We start from the raw sequence: 22495 nt of genomic DNA on the forward strand, positions 1-22495 counted from the left end.
TTTCGAAGATTAACGGTGAGAGCATTTCGTTGTCTGTATTTTCATTTGTCTATGTATAGACAACGAAATGCTCTCACCGTTTATCTTCGAAAAAAATCGGATCAGCAGATGTCGTCCATATCGTTTCAGGGGTTTGAGTGGGAATTTTGAAGTCACTCAATTCAAAAATGTTAAAAATAACAAAAACTGTAGGATATTTGTCCGCTGAAACTTATTTCATAATAAAAGAAATGGGAAAAGTACGTGATGACATCGAAAAATTCAGGAATAATCAAGTGAAATTCTTAAAAAACGATAAAATGTGTTTTCGAAGTCGAGTGGCTTGAACGCGTAAATGAGCATGTTGACTATGCAAAACATGATGAGAGCCACCTGGAAAAAAAGACAAAACTAACTTTTCGTTGTCTATATTTTCTTTTGTCTGTGGTATTTCCGCCATTTTTCGGCGATATAGGAATAACATATTTTTCTAAAATTTCCAATGCATTTCTGCTATGTCGCCTGCCATCTACTACCTAGTAGACAAATTAAAGCCCATATGCATTTTGTCCAGTCTTTATAGTTTTATGTCTTTGTATTAACATAAAAACATGCAGAATTAAACAAAACAAACTAAACGATTTTTGGCCACAAAATCTCAGAAGTATTAAAAAAACACACAAATGTTAGTCTGAATTTTCACAAGGTATTCCCAAAAAGTTTACGATTATTGTCCAGAAGACCTTGGGAAAATGTTCTTAAAAACCAAAGACTTTTGTCCTGACCCTAAAAAGTATACCTACAAATACACAAAAAATGCAACTCTGTACCGAAATCTTACAGCGTCAATTTTTTTTTAAATTTTCGACAATTATTTCTTTTAGAACAGTGTTGGCTTGTTTGTTCGTTGCAAAATGGTCAGGCTTAATCCCATTATTGTTGTTTTTATAAAAACAACGTTTGTTTATTAGTGGAGAACGATGGTAATGTTTACCAGGTGGTAAGGCATGGAATACCAGTTCCCTGGATTTTTGTCTGGGATATTCTCTCCTGTGACCAAAAAACTTTTTTTTACCCAAGTGATGAATAGCAAGCTCAATAGAATAGGAACCTAAACCTAGGTAAACATTACCATAGTTCTCCACTAATAGACAAACGTTGTTTTTATAAAAAAAACAATAATGGGATTAAGCCTGACCATTTTGCAGCAACATTATATGTTTTACCTAAATTGAAAAAAAATTCTTATATTGGAGGAAACCACGAACCATGGGTGAAATGTTGGGGTAATACAGTTTCATCCCAAAATGTTAACATTTTTTGCCTATTGACGACGATAATATGAATTTTTGTTGCAATTGAATTTGAAACAATTTCAAATTGTTTTATTTCTTTATTCAAAAGAACACACACACACAAACACGAACTGTGATATTTTGATTTTGATGGAATATTGAGCTAACTTTGTCGTAACTTCTGTAATTGTTGCATGTTTTGATGAAATATGAGCACTAGAAGAAAAAAAAATGTATTTGGGAGGTAACTTCGTCGTAACTTATGTAATTGTGGCATGGTGTATAGGATCCTTTGGTACCAAATATCATTGCTATAAAGTGCACGTTATGGCATTATTTACCCACAACAAATGATTTCTGGAAAAATTCGTCTCAATCGGCCAATAAATACTTTCTGTCCAATTTTCATTTACCAAAATACATGGCCAGGCGGACGGACCGGCATGCATAAATCGATTTAGAATGTGATTCTATGGAGATCATTTAAAGGAACTATGGGTCTATCTCGCTTCTTTCTCCATATTACTAACAAATTCACCAAGTAACAAATGCACCCCAGTAAAATTTTGTCTGAACTGTCGGAATACCTTTCTCGGTTTATTCTCTTTCACTCAACTTTTCAATAAAAGCCCAACCAAGGTAGATTTAACCGGTAACCACAACGGTGAATTGCTGCAACAAAGCAACTGTTGTGGTACCCTCAAATGTCAAAATTGGCATCTAAGGCGAAAAACATACATTCGCCATGACATTTAAAGTTTGCTTCAACCAATCAGAAACAAGGTGTTTATTTACATTTTATGTTGTGTATGGAAATTAAGCCAAGTAATAATACGACACTCGGGGATCACTGCAACAGCTCCAAGTTGATAGTTAGCCACCGAAATGTTTATACAAGTCCACAATTGTAATATCTTCTACGTCATCGGCACTAATGGCACAACAGTAGCAAGTGTTCCCGATTCCCAATGGTTTTAAATAATGAACAAAGCACCAATATCGCCACCAGTAAAAGCCCTTTAAGAATTCCCAGCAATCAAGCTAGTAGCCACTTGGTGGATACCGAACCCCTCTTGGTTGCAGAGCCGATGCAAATTCCCCAAACAATACAAAGAGTTTTCACAGACCACAGAGAGCAGGGGCTAGTGGAAGTTTGGATAAGACCAACTGAGTCAAAGCTCTCGTGAAAAACTGGATCAGCAGAATATAATGTCGGCACATTTACCTTTATGTTTGAATCGCCCTATCATGAAAAGTCTCTAACTATGAAATGAAACTGATGAATCTCGACCAAGAACAGTTGGTCATTCCCGAAACAGATTACTCCTGTGTTGTACGCATGCATTCAATTGAATTTTCACACATCCGAGATTCTCCGCAATTCAGTGAATCTATGTTTAACTGTTGTACCAAGGAAGGTGTAATATTTCCGGCATTTGGTGTTTTTGGTTCGGTAAATGTTAAATTGGCTTAAAGTTCAAGTGTGGACAAAGATGATGAGGCAGTCATTATTGAAATGCAAGAGATTATCCCCTAACATTCGGCTGTTGTTACCTAAATGCCTTCACCAAGGCCAGTCCCTTGTGTGGACAAATACATTGGTGGTTGAGTATCGTATACAAGATTTGGGTCATATACGTTATTATTTGGCGCCTAAAATTGAAGATGACGAAAGTTAAGCAGTTCAGGGGAGTAAAGTGTACAACAAATAAATAGTGTTTATAAAATATATTGACGAATATAAATTTTGTTAAAAAAAAGTTAGTTTTGGTTTTGCATTCATTTAGGGCGAATTCAGCATTAAAACAACTTGTTTTGACATTTAAAGGTGCCGTCAGCTGGGGTGATGCGACTAACTAGTACACTTACTATTCGTTAAATTTGTTATGCCAGTGATAAACTTTTTTTGCTCAAAATTTCAATGCATGAAATTGATTAGGATTTTATATCCCAGTGACATCTATTGATAAAATATGGAAGCTCGATGCCCCATGCGATTGTATGTCATTAAGTAAAGTTTCTGATGTTAACATTTTCAGCACAATTACGAACTAAAAACTTCACATACTTTAAGGCGTAATATTTATGAACGGCCTAAAATATGCCATAGTTTTTATCCATTTTATTATTGTGAATAGTACATTTAATTGATTTTCAATTATGTTGTTTGTTATATTCAATTTAGAAAAAAATGGGTGTTTCAATCGCCCACATACCCACAAAAAAAAAAAAAAATTAAACGTATTCTATTTCCAAAAATCTTAAAATAAAACCATCGCTGTTCGTGATCTTTGGCAAATGAAACGAACAATGAACAAAACAAGCAATGCAATTATTGACGTCACATACAAACCAAAACAATTGAAGTGAAACAACGAACGCTGGTACGTAGCTGGTACTAAATAGGTACTTGCCAAAGAGAGCAACAACTGCAGTGATGTCATTTCTATCAAATTGGCTTTGATATTGCTGTAAAAACATACGTCGATTTTATTTGAATAAGCAAAAACTATTCCAAACAGGTTAAGTAGACAAACTTTCGTACGTATTCGTAGCAAATTTAACATTTTTTTAAATTTTTTATTTCAATCTCAAGTTCCAGGAGAGGTAAAAAATTTAATTCAGACCAACCTTTAATTTCCCTGATATTATGAGTTAGAGCAAAGATAATTTTTATTATTGTAGTTTTGACAAGTTGCTAACCTTCCGTCTGACGCTCGTCTAAACCGATCTTAGTCATTTTTTTAGGTGTCTGTATTCGGCAATGCTGGCAAGTAGCTACATTTGCAATTGCAAAAATTACATGAAGTCATTTGCATTTACGTTCGCAGCCGAGATATTCTTCTCTTTCAATTCTAGTTTCAATGCAACTTTACTTAAATTCGTCTGGCAGCAAAAAAGTAGACGGTGTTTTTAGTTCGTCAAATAAAGTTTGAAATACGTACTAAATAACGTCACACAGGACAAAACAATATATCACAAATTTGACATTTCAACGTTGAAAACTTATATTTCGGACAAAAAGCGAATTTTTTGTTTATACATTTTCAATTGTAAAATTGTGTTTTTTTTACCGTTTCGCCTTGTGAGAATACATTTTGCATAAATCCAACAAAGAGTACAGCAATGACTACCGGTAAGAAAAATTCTCTTGACTTTTGAAAAAAAGTACAAATCGATTGAAAAATGTAAATTGTATTATTTAAAAAAATCAGACATTTATGTGGAACGGCGTTGCTCGAATCGTTTAATTAATGTGTGGGTTGTAAATTGAAGAGATTTTTCAATTAAATTTTGTGAATACTCCGAGCCTGGGCTGTAGTTGAAATACAAACCAGACCACCTTCTATGGATATGACATTGTTTTTGGCTTGATCGTTATTTCAAACATGAACTAAACATGTTCTGTTTATGTTGTGTGAATCAATTCAAAAAATTTAATTCATAATTTTGACTTTTTAATGTGTCGCAGCGGTTCACAGTAGAACACAAAAGTGCTAACAATTGTCTTTGTGGAAGTTATTGCAAAAATCTGTTGGATTGAGATATATCGTTATGTTATAAAATATTGGGCCCAACCTTATATGTCCCTCACAACGTGGTGTGGTAGGGTATACCTAGTAAATGGAAGACGACGGAGAACTAGCAAAAATATCAAACATAGATGACAATTCTTTTCAATCCACATTTCAGCCAGTTGAATTCTGGCAATTCGCTAATGTTTTTACTCAGCTAAACAAGTTTAGTAAAAGTAAATTTGCCTTGAATTTTTACCAGATTTTCGGGTATATCAACGAGTTTTCAGTAAAATGTTCCAAAAATGGTAAAAGTATTAAATGTTTGCACGTCATGGAGCTGAGCTGATGTTTTCATTTTCCAGAGAGATTACAGATGTAGCTTGGACTTGAACCTAGCTTAACTAACCTTACTAAAGGAACAAAAGGTGACGCTAGTCCATGCTTCACACACATTACAATGCCTAGAGTAGGGTACGACCAAGTAGGCACGAACAATAATAATATCCAACACATGTAAAAACACAAAAAAATAACAAGGAGAACTGTAATACTAAATGTGACAGTTGCAAAAGAAACCATTTTTTGTTTTCAGATATATGTACTTTTTTTCTCACCACCCTACCCTATCCATCCGCCAACCACTCGATGAAATTTGTCATATTGTTGATACTGCCGTAGCTTTGTGAATGTTGTTGCATTCTAAATTTAGTCAAAGTCAAATGATTCATCATCACAGAAGCCAGAGGCAGGCAGTGTGTTGTAGCTAGGCAACCCACTGGCAATCATTGGCACCGGCAGACGACTACGATGCTCTGCCATATGTACGTACATAAGGTAGGGAACAACACATAAAAATCTTCATTGAATTTAATGAAGAACAAAACACACTCGGAAATACATACCGACCGTGCTGGCGATGATCTCTTCAACATCAAACGTTTTTTGTTGTTTTCGTAAAATAGCGAAAATAGCGGTACAAAACACCCCCATGTTTAAAATGTCACTGTCAGAGAATCAAAATTCCGCTTAAATCGAGAGTATAGGAAAAACATATGTTGTATGTTCTCTCCATGTATAAAATGTATTCTCTCTCATTGAATAATGAGTATCACAAATGTATGACATAATATTTACACTCAATTTGAAAAAAATAACTCACTTGAAAATTATGCTGAATAAAAACAGCTGACTGATTTTCCACATTTTACTCAAGAGAGAGTGTGTTTGTTATTATTTGTAGATGCGATTGTATTTGTAGATCGTTTGAACCGTGACTTTTGGACGTTTTTTTAAGTGTATCACCAATAGTGATGCATCAATGTAAAACTTAACCAAATCATTTTATTTGTGGGAGACTTTAAAAATACACTTCTTTTCAATTTCTAAGGAATAATGAAAAAAAAAAATGACTTCAGTATCCTCCGTTATAGGGAACCTTTTAAATATGTCTGTATAAAAGTGATTACGGGAAATGTCAAAGAAAATATTCATTTAAAATACAAATGGCCTAATCAAAAGGTAAATTCGTTTCAAATAAGCATTCCCATCTCTGCATTTTCTGTAACTGAGCTTGTTAAATACAATCGTTCAAATGAACTGCCACAACGAAAACAAGACTTGTTCATTTATATTTATAAACCATTCAATCAATTTTGTAAAATGAAATGTTTGTTGCAAATATTCAGAACGGTTAAAGGTATTACGTATTCGGCTCCATCCATGATTCGCCCAAAATGTGTCCCATAAATTGAGAATTTTCAATGAAGATCGCCCTTTTTATCCTTTGTTAAAAAACATACATTTTTTAGGAAAAACCCCGTACTTCCTGTGACATGGGGCTCCGAAGATTTCCAAATTGCGCATTTTTCTTTATTATTTCCAAATTTTGATTCGCGTAGCCTATTTTGGACATATCGCAGCGGAAAAAACCCCAAGGACAGAAGGGCAGCAACCTTACTATATTATGAAAATTTTGGCCAAATTTTAGAGGAGAACATTTCAAGTCCCATTCGAAGGCCGGCTTTTTTGTGCATAAATTGAAATATACTCTTCAAAATAAATACTAATATTTGCGCAAGTTCTCGGTCAAGTGTGAAAAGGGGCCATATCGGACCGCGTTTTCCAGCACCTCCAATTGTGTCTAACGTAAAGTTGGGACACAGCTCCGTTTGAAAAATTTTACGATGTCTATCCCAAAAAATATAAGAGTCACATGCTTAGGACCATCATTTATGGTCTTCTTCGGATTCGGGAACTAAAATATATCCATTACGACTTGCTTGCTTTTTTTGTAAAGAAAACATTTTCTTATTCTTTCAAAATCAAAATTTTCGTTTTTGTTTTAAATTTGAATTTATGAGATTTTAAATGCAATTTCGGGCATATATCTGCAGTACAAGTCTTCACCCGATTTGAAATAGTATATCATCAATAGATTTTTTTCAAATCAGATGTATTTTTAGATTAGGGAACAGCTTTATATATATAAAGGTCTCGTCCGATTTCGCATTTTACGTTCACAAATCCTAAATTTACTTATAAATTAGCTGGATATGCTTTCTAAGCGGTATAGTTGACCCCGACCGACTTGTATCCTTTCTTTAATGGTTTCTGGTTCGGTTTGGACGAACTTGATTTCATAATTATTTGCATAGTAGCAGATGATCGAACTTGTTGGCTGGCCATGTAACCCTCGATGGCTCGTCAGAAACATATAAAGTCTAAATCAAGGCAAAAAATTATGGTATCTGACAGAAACATGAAAGTATATAGAGAAGCAAAGAAATCTTCTTGTAACATCCTATTTTACCTGGTGTCGATATGCTATGAATGGAATGGCAATTTTGCATATGTTAAGAGGAATCATTTCCAGTCAGGACATCGATACATGATGATAAACCACATTCTGAATGCACGTCTACCATCTGAGAAATCGGACCACACATTTCATAGAGATCAGCTATATCAACTATATTTGCAGGTATTGTATAGGACATGCCAACACTTAAAAAATTAAACCAGAGGTAGAACAAAGCTGCCATTAAGTATTATCACTATATTAGCATTTTTCAGCTAAACCTTTTATTATCAAAAAATTACTTTCCTAACCAATTTTTGGCAATCGTAACTAGCTGCAAATCAACCCACAAACCCCTATTACTTTTCGAAATAAGAGGATATTTGCTTCATCTTTAGAATCCATTTTTCCACTTTCTTGTTTTGTCCGCTGCTGGTGTGAAATGAAAACCTTGTGATTTGTTGTTAAAGACACTGTGCCGTTGTTACAATTATATTAGGTGTTGTTTCAAGTCTTACATCTATAGCAATAATCGTATTTCGTTATGCTCGATCTCACAAAATTTGGTCTTATAGTCGGACGCGCACACTTTGTGCCGACATTTCTCATTACTTGGTAATGAATAGAATATGGTATCTTGTGTAAAAGCAACCTACTGCGTTAAGGATAACCCATTACTAGTTGGTAGTTGGCTTATAATTTGAAGAAAAATCAAAATGCTATTGACTGACAACACAACCCATGTTAGGTTTATTCTCAATTGGTAAACGTTATTGAGCGCAATGTTGACAACAACAAGTACAACAACATCAACAATTGAGTTGTGGGAAACATAATAATATAGAGAAACATAGAGAAAGACAGAGGAGCCACCGACGAACGAAACGCCAAAACTGAGTGATTGTTCGATGTTGGCTCGTTCAACTGACTGGTGGCCGCCGTAGCGTTGAGTCGGTTCACACACAGACCAGACAGATCTTGATGAGTGAGCGCTCCTGCAGCATCGTTTGTTTTCATTGTCAGTTAGTCTTAAAGATTTTGCGAGCGACTTTTGTCGCATTCAAGTTATTTCGGCGCGTGAAAATTCAAAGCCCATTTTGTGTACGTGCGTGCGTGTGTGCAGTTTTCTACTTTTAATTATTTATGTCTATTACTCGCAAAATTAATAAATAAATAAACAATAACAAAAATGACATAAACAATGAGGGCACTTCATGGCGAAAATAAAATTGAAATTTCGTTGGCAATTAAATGGAAAATCTCTTTGTATTTTTTTTTTAAAGATGAAAATATGCGAAACAATGTGTTCTTAAGCTATTTTTGTTGCTTTCGAAAGAGAAGAGAACCCGATTTTGTTACTTAACACAATGCCTAAGTGTTGTTGGATTTTCAAGTTTTTAACTTCAGTAATTGACCGTCTGTTTAAGAGCGAGAGATCTGATAACTTTTCTATTTTTTTTTTTTTTGCATTAACAAAACAAATATTCCACATTTGTTGACAAACGAACGATTAGCCAAAGTTTAATTGTTAACAAATGGAATATTAGAGTGGGGGCCAAGTAAAGCACATTATTCTGACATTTGTTTACAAAGTGGTTCGCCGTGTATGTGACAACACAAATACATCCATTATTTACATTTTACACGAAGGGAGCGGTTGTGTGTGTGCAGTCGGTCTGTAAAGGAATTTTTTGATACGAACACACTTATACCCTCCACCATACTATGGAGGGTATATTAAGTAACTGCTCAAAATATCTAACCACAATGCATAGTACATATTTTTGATCTGTATGTCGAGTTAGCCATGTCCATCCCTCTATCTTTCCGTCTATCCATGCGTCTAGACGGTAGACTTTGACAAAATGTTGAAAATGTGCCATATATGTCAGCCTTTAATACCGCCCCTAGAATTTTTTTTTTGAGTTTTTAGTCATATTTTTCATTTAAGGTCACTCCCAAGAATGCTATATGTCGACACTTATAGACAATTCCACAAAAGTAGTTTTTTTCCCAATGTTGGAGAGTACTAAAAGCTCGATTTGTTCAAGCAAATATGTCTTGTTTTTGTTTTCTAAAATGATGATTAATTTTTTCTTACGGAATGTAAAATAAAGCCCAGGTGGTTCGGCCCCCTCCGAAATGATAAATTCTAAGATATTTTAGGGAATTTTGGTTGAAAATCACTTTTTTTCGTTAAAGAGCTGAATCTCTTTTCATCGAGTCGTTTAGTCACTTTACCCTGAATTTCGATAATACGACGGAAGAAGTATTAGGAACTTGCTTGTTGTGTCTCATTTTGAAGACAACTTCCTTAAACCCAACAGATCTTGTTGAAGCACACACTTTTACCCTGCGATTATCGTGGATATTTTGAATTTAATTACCTCAGATGATGGGCCTGAACAGATGATTTCTCTTTTTTATCATATTGTTATAAGTCTTTTAAAGATACCAAAATAACAACCACCAAAAGGTGGTATTTGTTCTACTTCTACGGCCTGTAACTAGAGGTTTTCTGAGGCTAAATCGGTAGATCTTCCGAGTCAATTGAATAGTTGGGCCACAACTAGCCTGCTTTGTCTGGGCTGCTACCGTTCTTCAACTGCACTGGACTCGGGGCAATACTATGACGGTAATACTTCTCCACTCCGTAGTACAAGTATCCACGGACAACACTACTTGTTTCTTGAGATCTTTGTTCATACTCTTAATTTATGGCAGAGAGTTGTGGCGCGTCCTGCGACTTGGAATTATCTTGTCTGCCCATTTTTTAAAATTACAATCGATAATAATAAGATAGTTTGTGGAGATTTTTAGGATAAATACTGACGACGCCGGTGAATTAGTTCACATTAGGGTATGGGAGTCTTCTTGCGCAATATGTTCAATACAACGGTATTTGCCGATTTCAAATATCTTCGAGAAACAATGTATTTTTGAACCAAAATACTTGCAATTTCGAGTTTAAAGTTTTCTGAAAATGAAACGACGGTCCCTATTGATAACCGTTGCTCCAAAGGTTTCAGCGTATATTTTCTCTGTAGTCCTTCGCAAATCCCTCCTTGTGTAGCTGTATTAATAGTCCTTAACATGTTTTATTGAAAGTGTCGATAATTTTGCACTCCATAATCTTTGCACAGATATTTAATGTTAAAGGTCAAGGTTCGTGAATAGCCCAGCAGAAAATTGCTAATAAAGGTCTAGATTCTTTCTTGAGATTCCTTCCAAATAATTCGTACTGTGAGTTCAAAACGGATAACAGACTGTCTAATTTTGAAACATCACTAGCGTAAAGGTAACCAGAAAATGTTCATATCTAAGGAGAAGATTTAGCTATAATAAAATTTGTTCACTATGGAGGAATTAACAAGTTCGGATCGAATTTTTTCGTTTGACGTCACTGAAATTTCAAATTTATTAATGAACTTTTTGTTCTACTTGGTAATGAAAAACAAAACGTTTAACATATTCGGTCTGTCTAAAGTTTAGACTCCACTTTTCCCTTTTTCGTAAAAATTCTTTGATTCTTGCCTCCTCCTCCCCCATCCACATTTAAACTTCTTTCTTCACTTCTGAACGATGTAGTTAATTGAAGTTAATATGCTCAATGAAAATATGACAGCTGTGTCGGATGTCTTCTGTTTATCTTTCATATAATTTGGCAGCAACAACACCATCGTCATCAACAAGAAACTTCAACTCAAAACTATTGCGCTGGAGTTAATTGTTTTCGTAATTGTCAATTTACGGAGACTTGGGTAGATCGTTTCGGTGTGGCTGGTGTTATCGCAGACTGATTGCCGGCCACGACTTGGGCTTTGTACACTGTTGGTTATGCAGTCATTGTCGTCATTGATTAATTGTCGGATGTCAGCTATAGTTTTATGTGGGTCCGGTCACCCCGCATCCCTCCGATCATTCAATCATTTTTTTTTTATAATTATGGCACTCTAATAAATAAATTATTGACATGCAATGCATAATGTCAAAGTTCAAATCGGTGGTGGCGGTGTCTCACGAATCTGTGACACAGCCAAGTTTTGGCTTTGTTAATGATCATTGGAAATGTTAATTTGACGATAGCATTTTCGATGGAATTCTTATGCCACTGAATGATATTAAATGCAAAAGTTGGTCACGCAAGGTGAAATACCATGTATACGAACTTATTTCAAAAATCCGCGTGCCGTAATCGGCGCGGGTTTTGTATGAAGGAGTAGGTTTGGCACTTGCCTTGTTTTTTTTTATCATTCTGGATTTCATTTAAATCGGTTATTTTATAATCGCCGGCACTCGATTACCTTCATGGTGGAGAAAGACAGACCAACTGACGATGTAGACGGAAGTGCAAACTTCGGTTTCGTATTGGATTCTAATGCTTTCAAAGCGCTTTGCAATGTTCTCCCATAAAATAGGAAAACACCCTATGCAGAGGAAAGAGTTGCACTGGGATCCGATGTGGAAATCTTTTAATTTTTTTGCATTATCAGTTGGGCCCACTGAAATGGTACGTCATCAACAAGAAACTGCTTTCAGCAAAAGCTGTCATTACCAAATAATGGGTATTTACGTAACTGCATCCTAACCAAATAATGAGTATTTACGTAACTGCATCATAGGAAGTAATTACTTAACAAACTGCCACAAGGAGCAATGAATAAGTTAGAAAACGGTCGTTGAATTTGAAAAAAAGTTGGCATTTATTTGTTGGGATTCCGCAGTTATTTTGTTGTTGCAAAATAGTCAGGCTCAATCCCATCATTGTCGTTTTTAGAAAAACAACTTTTATTTATTAGAGGTGAACACTTCACATTTAATTTTTTGAATTGCCTATCGGGAGATCGCCAGTCAAACAAAAAACGTAACCAATTTTTTTACAATATGTATTTTTCCTTCTTATCGATGATTTTTATTCAATTTTATTATATCATTTGCAATATTTCTTCGAGTGTATATTTCATTGAGAAATCTATGACGCCAGACAAACTATTTTACAATCATTCATAAATCATCTATTTTTACTATCGTTCGAATCGAATTCTTACAGATTGACCGAAATAAATGAAATCCACGCCAAATGATGGCGCAGCACTATTTTTGTTTGGATTCTTAAATTTAATGTGACATCAGTTCATTTTCTGTTTAGCCATAAACTTTAAATCCATTGTAATTTTTTACAAAACCAAAAAGGTATTAGAATTCGTTGAGGGAAATACACCCAGAACTTGTAATAACTTAGAATTCGTTTGTAAAACCTCCAAGTTTAGAGGCGGCTTCCGCGTGGTGTCATTTCGGATTTGCAAAAAACGTGAATATTGTGCGTTGCGACACCGCTTGTCGATCTGGTAATGAAATGCAAACGTGGGTCGTGGAAATGTTGTATTTGTTTTTATGTGTGTGTTTTTTTAACTTGGTCTATAGTTTTTATTAGGCATTTGGCATTGGCCGTCGCCATCTTTCAGAGTGAACACAGGTGTTCCATGTTATATACAATAGAATAATCTCGGAGCGAATGAGCAAATATGTTCTATAGAAATATTATAATTAATATAGGTATAAAGATATTGAAACAGTAAATGCACGATGACGACACAAACACTCGATAGTGTAGTATATAGTAAAAAATTGTAGATTTTTTTAAATGTTGTGATATAAGAAGGCAGAAAAACTGAACCAATCTTACCTGCATCACTCATATGGCCAAAGATTTAAGGCTGCGGAATTGTCTGAATTTTCAGGTAATGGTGCCGTCAAATTTTTCATAGCATATGAGTTTAATGTCGAAGGTGGCGTGGGGCATCGTAAAGTCAACGTTGGCAGATTAGTGTTGATCAAACATGAAGGAAGGACAGTTACCCCAACTCGACATTAATCGCTAATTTGAAAATGCGGCATTTATATATATACTAGCTGAACCTGGTGTGATTTTATATGAATTGAAAATTTTATATACGAATATTTTTTGGTAAAAAAAGATAAATTCAGAAATATAAAAAACGTTATTATTTTAATACATTTATGCATACACAAATACCTCTGTCTACCAACGCGTGAATATGCCAGGAACAGCTGACCACGAGAAAGAGGGAACATGCCAAATTTAGTCCGCTTACACGAAGGGTTTGTCCTTGGGATTGATTAATTTTATAGCAAATGCCAAGCATGCTGAAACTGATTTTGAAGTTGAGTGGCATTTCTGATACTCAAATGTGTATTATGTCTGCAGGACTTTTGGTATTGAAAATGGGCCATGTAGGTCCACGTCTATGTATAGCCCCCATATAACGGTACCCCCGATATTCAGTATTTTGATGATTTTAGCGACATTATTTACCGGAATTGTTTCAAATTTAGTATTTGAAGTTCGTAATAGATACTACAGCATAAAACAGAAAATTGGCCATGTAGGTCCACTTCTTCGTATAGCCCCCATATAACGGTACCCCCCGATATTCGGTATTCTGATGATTTTAGCGACATTATTTACCGGAATTGTTTAAAATTTGGTATTTGAAGTTCGTAATAGATACTACAGCATAAAACAGAAAATGGGCTATGTAGGTCCACTTCTTCATATAGCCTCCATATAACGGTACCTCCCGATATTCGGTTCAAGTTTCGCATTTGAATATTGTAATAGCTTGTGACAAAAGTTGCCTATGCAGGTCCACGTCGTCGTATAGACCCTAATATACGGCTACATTCGGTATTTTTAAGATTTGAACAGAATTTTTATTGAATTTTTTTTTTTTGAAAATTGCCAAATTTGTACCAAATGGTGGAGGGTATTCGGCCGGGCCGAACTTACATCTTTTTTACTTGTTTTTGTATCAAATTTCTTCTCTCTGTCCGAATTCATTTGAATCGGACATATGTATGGTGTTGGTGTATCAAATATATGAGATCAGTCGAAAATATATATGGGAGCTATATCTAAATCTGAACCGTTTTCAATATAACTTGACAAATTTATTTTCGGATCCAATCCGATTACACATTCCAAATTTCATTGGAATCAAACATAAACATCGTGTTTGAGGCATCAAATAGACGAAAACGGTCGAAAATATATATGGGAGCTAATCCAAATCTTTACCGATTTCAATATAATTTTGCAAATTGGAATCGGGCATTAATATAATTTGATAAATAAATCGTTATACCAAATTCAATCACACATTATCTCCTTATATCCTAATCAGAACCGATTTCAATATAATTTGACAAATTTATTTTCGAATCAAATTCCGTTACGCATTCCAAATTTGTATCTGTATCTGTAATCGATCATTTTTTGTACTAAATTTAATCACTCAAGCCGAATTTCATTGGAATCGGGCATTAATATAATTTGATAAATAAATCGTTATACCAAATTCAATCACACATTATCTCCTTATATCCTAATCTGAACCGATTTCAATATAATTTTGACAAATTTCGATCAAGTCGCTTCTTTAAAGCTGTCGGACGAGTGGCTTAGAAATGAAATCAGTCTGTTTTTTTTATTTATTTATTTATTTTTTTGAAAAATCCAAGTAGAATCTCGATTTGTAGCTCGTTGGATGGAATCGACAGGTCGGAAAATCGACTTTTCGTTTGGAGACAAAAACCGAAGTCTAAAGTTCTGTTGGTTTCGACGACTTTATTACAAGACATTCCTACCAAATCTAAATTTGACTAGATTCGATTAGAGTGCTACAAAAGTCGCTTGAATATCGTCAAATATTTTGAAAATTTTTAGGGGACAATGGTGCTGAAATGTAATATAAGCTATTTTATGTTTGGTGGTATCTTAGCTTCACCTCCACTTTGTAGTGAGTACTTTTGTTGGCCAGTGAATGGTTTCTCTCTTTGCAAAAATTCGAACACTATTTCGAATGGATCCTTCAAACCCCCACCTCTCAATTAAAAATATTTCAATGGCACCAATGAATCTCCTAACTAAATTACCTGTGCTACATGCAAAGAATGTCTAATTCCACAATGTGGTGTAGCCCATATATAACTGTAATTTCTTATTATGTTATGTTGAAGTTTCAGCTACTTCGTTTAAAATCGATCTTGGAAACATAAGTTCACTATTTGATGTAGCCTCATATATAGATATAACCTGATTCTCTCTTTATTTTAGATTCCAGACAGAGTTTCCAACCGAATAGGCTGACAGATATGGGTTCTCAGTAAATAAAAAATTCTTCTCAATTGACCCAAGTTTCAAGATAATAGCTCTTTCAGTCAACGAACTCTGCATTATTCTATATGTACAAATATTGAACACTGAATTGAACACTATTATATTGGTTATTCCGTTTACCACGCCTCGATATATTTTTCGGAAAACCCATAAGGGATATGTATTCATGATCATCGTAGAATTCTATCTCAATTTAGTCATGTCCCTCTAAATAATATCATTACAAAGGCATACATGGTAACCTCCATTTAATAAAACTTTCAGAGGTTATTAGGCAGGTTTCATATGGATAAGATGTTCGACCAAACTTGATGTTGTTTTTTACTTTTTAAGGAAATATATTGAATAACACACATCAAGTCGTATAATACACTACCGTGTGTGTGTGTTCGGTAAATTTTTCCAATCACCATTTCGACCCAACCCAGTTGGTCCTTAATTTCTTTTATCATGCAAATCCATGATACTAACATTGTGTGTAAATAAATGTATTGTTTCTTTTTTTGATGCTGATATAATTTACACAAACAACATAAAGGCCACCAACGACAACAACAAAAAAAAAAAAAACAAATTGTACAAAACATAGAAACTTTTAGCATTATTAGGTCAAATCGACTTTTCAACATCATTATATCAGCCCACAACAGTTGCCAAGACTGGCATGAACAGGTCGAATCAAGACAGAGGTTTTCCGACAAGAATGTGGGTGGGTGTTTAGACCATTCTTAAAAATAAACTAATCCATTCATTCGTTCATTAGCCGCAGCTGGAGTAGAAGCTTTTTCGGGCATAATATTCTGACCAATATTCCCCTCCACGCCATTCATCCAGCCGGACATATTTAAGCGATTATCTAATTTAGGTTTGTTGTTTATTTGTGTTGAGGTCTCTTCTTGATGAAGCACTCCAAAGTGATTCGAAGAGTGTTTTATGTACGTCTGCTGATGCTTCTACAAAGAGCCCAAAATACAACTCAATTTCAATTTCATTTTCGCCAAAAAAAAAAAAAATTAACAAAAATTGTTTCGTACCAATTCCCCAAAATTGGTATGATTCGTTTGTCCGCCGGCCCGCATTTGTATGTATGTGTGTGTGTGTGTGTGAGTGCACGTATGACAACGCTCGGCCATAGTGAACGTTATTGCCATTTATGTGTGGATTATTGAATCGTTAACACCAACGTTTTTTCTTCTTTCCATTGGTATCGATGTGCGCGTTTTTTAGTTTAGTTTGTTTTGGTATTGATATTTGGTTAAACATCTCAACATCAACCATAAAAAGTTTAAAGACATCGAGCTTTAAAGTGTAAGAATTTTAAATTTTATAATAATTAAAAAAAAAACTAAGAACGACGAACTATTTGAGTCCTTTTAAAGAACGAAATGTCTGCAAAACTATTGTCATCATCATTTCATAGCACACCAAACGATAGCTTCAAGGTGGGCGAATTCGAAAGACGTCTAGGTAAGTCATGTTCGCCGACAAACTTAAATCTCCGATAAACACAAGACAGTGTGGTGATAACAGTTCCATATCAATGATCAAATTAATTTACAACTCCATTATGTGGCAAGAACGACAGTTGTACACCGTTGTGAAAGATAGGACACGTAAAACGGATATATTATTCTTCTTAAGTTCTAAACTAGCAATTAGTTTCAAACGAAAATAGACATTTTACGAAAATCATTTTTGTGGGACCCTACTAAGTGCGACGAGGGAAAAAATATTTTGCTGTGATCTGACTGGCCGAAATTTTCTGTTGGTACGATTTGATAGCACTAGAACTGAATTGGTCTGCGCTTTTCGAGCACTAGAATTGAATTTGTCTGCATTATCACTGAACTTTGCGATTATATTTATTTGTTTTTCATTTATGTATTTCTTATGTATACTAACAAAAAATACATAAGAAAAGTACATAGAGTGAAGTGGGGTCTAAAATTATTTTTTACTCCCTTCACATACATGGTATGGAGGGTATATTAAGTTTGTCATTCCGTTTGTAACTCATCGAAATAATCGTTTTAGACCTAATAAAGTACACATGTGTTCTTGATCAGAGTAAAATTCTAAGCCGATTAAGCCATGCTCGTTCGTCCGTCTGTTGTAATCAAGCTAGAGTCCAAACGGCATGTGATAGGAAGCAAAAATTTCGCATAATGTTGGCTTCGAAAATTTGCTATATCGCTCAACGTTTTCGTATAGCCCCCATATAATTTCAGGATTCCAACTTTATTGGTTCTCCCAAATTTAAATTAGTACCATTTAGTAGATTTTTAAAAATACCTACATTCCTTAGTCCCAGAATGCAATAGTAATCTTATTTCTAAATTTTAGAATTCCAGTTCTCTCGTTTCACCAAAATCGAAATTGTACCAAATTCGGTATTATTTGGTACTTTTCGTGCACAAAAGTAAACATTTCTAAAACTGCCTCCATATCCCAATGCTACACTCCACCATTAATTTAATTTTAAATTTCAGGATTCCAGTACTTTTGGTATACATGAGTACATAATTCCAAAACTACCTCCCTATATCAACTCTACTCCTCATCCTTATAGTACATTTCTATTATATTCGAATACCTATTGTGCGAATTTCCAAAAACTCTTTGGTACATGTATCATACACTCCATCAGTACCCGTAATTCCAAATTTAAGAGTTCTAGCTCTACTTCTTCCTCAAATACAAAGGGTACCATATTTAGTTCCTTTTTCATACTTTTTGCACTACTCTAGTACGAATTTAAAAAACCCAGCCTTTTCTGACCCCTTTCGGACCAAGAGTGACCTTCACTCAAAATTTGAAGATGTTAGCTTCAGCCGTTTCATCTGGGCGTTGATGAATCGTTAAGTCAGTCAGTCAGTCAATTACTTTACTCTTTTATTAATAAGGATTCTCCTATACTTCCACTCATATTCAGCTGTTCACCATTCTAGTAATTTTATACTACGTGATACCATACAAATTAATATCACTCTTAGTACCCAATTTTGAAAAAATACAAATCAAATCAAATCTATATATATAAAAGAAAGTTGTGTTAGTTACTACTACTTAAGAACCGCTTGACAGATTTTAACGATTCATACAAATTCGGAATTGTCTCCTGTCCGAAAAGGATAATATCCAAAAAAAAAGTGATGTATTAACATTTTCATTTTGACTTTTGAAATGTACAATAGTAATGTTTTATTTTGCATGATTTTTTCCAATTTTGACTTACTTTTTTCTAATGTACATTTATAGTGTTTTTTCATATTTTATTTTAGAATTCAAATATTAATACTAATTTATTTAATTGACTTGATTTCTTGAGAACTGAAATTGATGTCGGGTTACGTAGAAGTGTAGTACCGAATTATGTGGTGGCGAAACGGAATAGATGATATCGAAATAATTTAACGCGGTCACACCAAAGTTAAAAGATAATTACTTTTTCAAAAGTGGTAAAAAATCAAGAAAAAGAGATCTCATTGCAAAAACTCTCAAATCGGGGAAAATCGAAAAAAATGTCAATGGAATCGAATTTTAAAATAATAGTACATTCTATTGACAAACTTTGATCTTTAAACATTTGCTGGTAAAAAAAAATCAGGGAACAAGTTGAAGATTTTTTAAATTTGTTATTCTTCTTTTGTCATTTTTTTTCAATTTGTATTATCACATTGAATTCAGTGTATTTTTTGTGAACTAAATAAAGAATAATTTTTCACTATATACATTTTTTCACCAAAAAATGAAATAAGTGTGAAATAGGATGTTAACTGACATCTACTTTTCAACTCCAGGGCCTACATCGCAGTTCAGCTGTAAGATGCGAACACATTTAAGCAAACAAAAATGACCGAAAAGGCTAATGTGGCTCATTTCAAAGCGTGGACCTACTTCTTTCATGTGACAATGATCCGTCCAATGAGAGCTCAAAATGCAAAATTCTTTGGGAGTGCAATCAGTAAAATACCAAATATAAAGGGTGCAAAATAGTAGAGCGAATGGGAGTCTTAATAAGAAAAAAATTTCTATCCTTCCAGAAATTCTTCCCAAATATTCAATATACCTTAAATCGCTTTTGCAGGTCATGATATCGATCATAACTCATGAATTAGGGTACAACCCGATTTCATATTTATATAACCATCGTATGATTTAAGCTATTTTTGGGGTCTTGGCCACTTTTTTCATTTTTTGGCCCTTATTTAGCATCTTTGTTTCTAAGGGGGTAGAGAACCTCTTCGCATAAAATTTGAAATTTTTGATCTAGCGGTGTCCGTCTGTCTGTCCGACTGGCAGGCTGTAATTATAAGTCTCATTAAATGCGAAAAAACTCGAACGGAAACTTAGATCGAGTTTGGAGATGGGCAATATAGGTCCACTCCTTCTGGTACCTCCCCCCAAAAGACCCCTCATAGAACAAAAAGGGATCATCCTATTTTGTTCGAACTTTGCAAATCCTAATATTTGTATCAGTGCTACGTCAGGCGGGAAAATTGACAACATCGGCCCATTAGAAATGGTCAAAATTTTAAATAATCATAACATAATCATAAAATGTGAACTGAGAGTCCGGCATATTCTTTTGTAGTGGATGAAGGATTAGCGGTACTCCCCAACAAAGACTTAAAACTATGACACATTTTAACGCTCATAAGATGCAAAATAAACATACGATTCTTTTCAAGCTTCGCACATCCAAATACATCAACAAACTAAAGATCTGTTGGGAAGATGGTATATAGCGGACCTTTATTTCAATCCCCACCTCCACAAAGGTTCAACATTTTAAATTACCATGACCCTCATGAAACGTGATATAAGGGTATCCGACTCTTTTCAAACTCAGCTAATTCTAATATTTAATACTTGGTCAACTTCTTCAATAATTATAAGTCTCATTAAATGCGAAAAAACAGCGATTTTCTTCAAACTTCGTGTATCTCAATATTTCTCAATATTTCTGCCATAGCTTAGAGTGAGAGTATACATCTGTCGGCAAAACCGACTGACACTTTTTCACTTGTTTTCTTTAAACTTCATATATATCAATATTCCTATCAATCAATGGTTGGTCCACATAACCAAAGTCAAAATATAGTTACATTAATGGGCAAGAGACAGATGTCGGTAAAACGACTGATACTTTTAAATTTGTTGTTTGGAGATTTTTTTAGTCTGGTGAGGGGTGATAAGTGTAAGTTGTTTTATCTTGTATGTTTGTAAATAAGTCATTATTTTTGAGCTTCCTGGTAATACAGAGGTTTTGTAGGTATGTAGTTGTCTTACTGGTTATGCTGAAAGTGGCGCATACACCTGTCAATTTTTTGCTGGGAAATAATTCGAAATGACAGCACCGTTTCACTCGCGATTGTACTGTTTATAGATTGAATGCGTCGGATTTTTATAAATGTGTGAGGTCAAAGCGAACTGATATATTGTGTTTATATTTTGAAATAAATATCTCAAATATTTTTTGGGCTTGTTTGTAAAGGGTACACAACAGTTAACCGCATTCACGTAAGCAGTAAGGCATTCTTGTGAAGACTTCTATATAAGAATCAAGGAATCAAGCTTAAACGGTTTAGCAACTTTTATTTTTTGTAATTACAAATTCAATTTATACACACTGTCCGAACATACGTCGCATTGAAAACTGAAAATACGTTGCTTTTTCTATTTGTACGTGAATTTCTTTCGATAAGACAGCGTAGAAAACGTAAAAAAACAATTGAAGTAAAAAAGATAAAATTTTCACTGGATTGAGAGCTGCATTATCAGGTTCTCTCTCTTTCTCAGCTGATAAGCGTCACCAGTCGTTATGTTTAGTAGTAATATTTAGTTGGCCATTGTGTAAAGAATGTTGCTTTTTTCACAATAGAATCAAAAGGGAAATTGGAATTCCATAGAATTATAGTTATGAGTATACCAGGCGATTACGACAATCTCGGTATTTTCATTTTAATTGTCCTATAAATAGAAAATAACTGACAGCTATTAACTACTGATATTGAAATTATTATTAATTGTGTTCATATTTGCTTCTTTGTTGCAGATGCATTACTTGCCGATTTGCAGAATAGTGTTCCCGGTCATCAACCGCAACAGTATGGTACGACAACACAAACCATAACGACAGTACAGCAACAGCGTCAAGTACCTCAGCCACAGCACAATTACATCGAATCATCATCGGGCTATGGCAGTCTTCGAGGAAAGGCTCCCCCAACCCAGGTATGAGTGCGTCTGTTTGACTTTTAGTGAATAACTTATAAAAGAATTCAATCTTTTGTTTATTTAAATTGCTGCCATCATCGTCGTCGCTGTCGTCGTCGCCGCCGTAATCATCTTTAGCCAATCTATCAAGAGCATTATTCGGAGACACGTACATCGGTATCGCCATCTGGCGGCTACAATGGCCCACTCAACTCCACATCTAGTCAGTATCAAAATCAAGGAGCCATACCACGCCAGCCATATAATGGCATCAATGGAGGTGGCCCTTCACAACAGTTGAATACGGCGAGTAATTTATCCGAATTGGATTCATTGTTACAAGATCTGAGCAGTGCCCGATACAATGGCAACGGTTACGACAGGAAAGGTTAGTAATTGAGTTGATTGAATAAGTCCACCACTTCAGTACGATTAAACTTCATTCGTATACAGGGTATATACATTTTGCATAATTGAGAACAAAAAA

The 22495-nt window shown here is 34.6% G+C and overlaps 1 protein-coding gene and 1 pseudogene across 6 annotated transcripts in view; both read left to right on the forward strand.

Moving 5' to 3' along the window:
- The window catches only part of LOC101900781 (leupaxin), an 84052-nt gene that overhangs the window by 29338 nt on the left and 32219 nt on the right, over nucleotides 1-22495 (forward strand). For 3 of the 6 annotated variants that reach the window (XM_005179104.4, XM_005179101.4, XM_005179105.4), the window contains exons 2-3: nucleotides 21848-22026; nucleotides 22147-22396. In XM_005179104.4, coding sequence (XP_005179161.1) covers nucleotides 21848-22026; nucleotides 22147-22396 — 429 coding nt within the window. Of the gene's footprint in view, nucleotides 1-4215; nucleotides 4411-8588; nucleotides 8691-17021; nucleotides 17257-21596; nucleotides 21743-21847; nucleotides 22027-22146; nucleotides 22397-22495 lie in introns of those variants that run through there. The other 3 variants (XM_011292436.3, XM_011292437.3, XM_005179103.4) reach the window with 3 other exon arrangements.
- Nucleotides 1246-3222, forward strand: LOC101887439 (proliferating cell nuclear antigen-like; annotated as a pseudogene).

This window comes from Musca domestica, unplaced genomic scaffold (genome assembly GCF_030504385.1).
Source record: "Musca domestica strain aabys unplaced genomic scaffold, Musca_domestica.polishedcontigs.V.1.1 5, whole genome shotgun sequence".
Taxonomy (NCBI): domain Eukaryota; kingdom Metazoa; phylum Arthropoda; class Insecta; order Diptera; family Muscidae; genus Musca; species Musca domestica.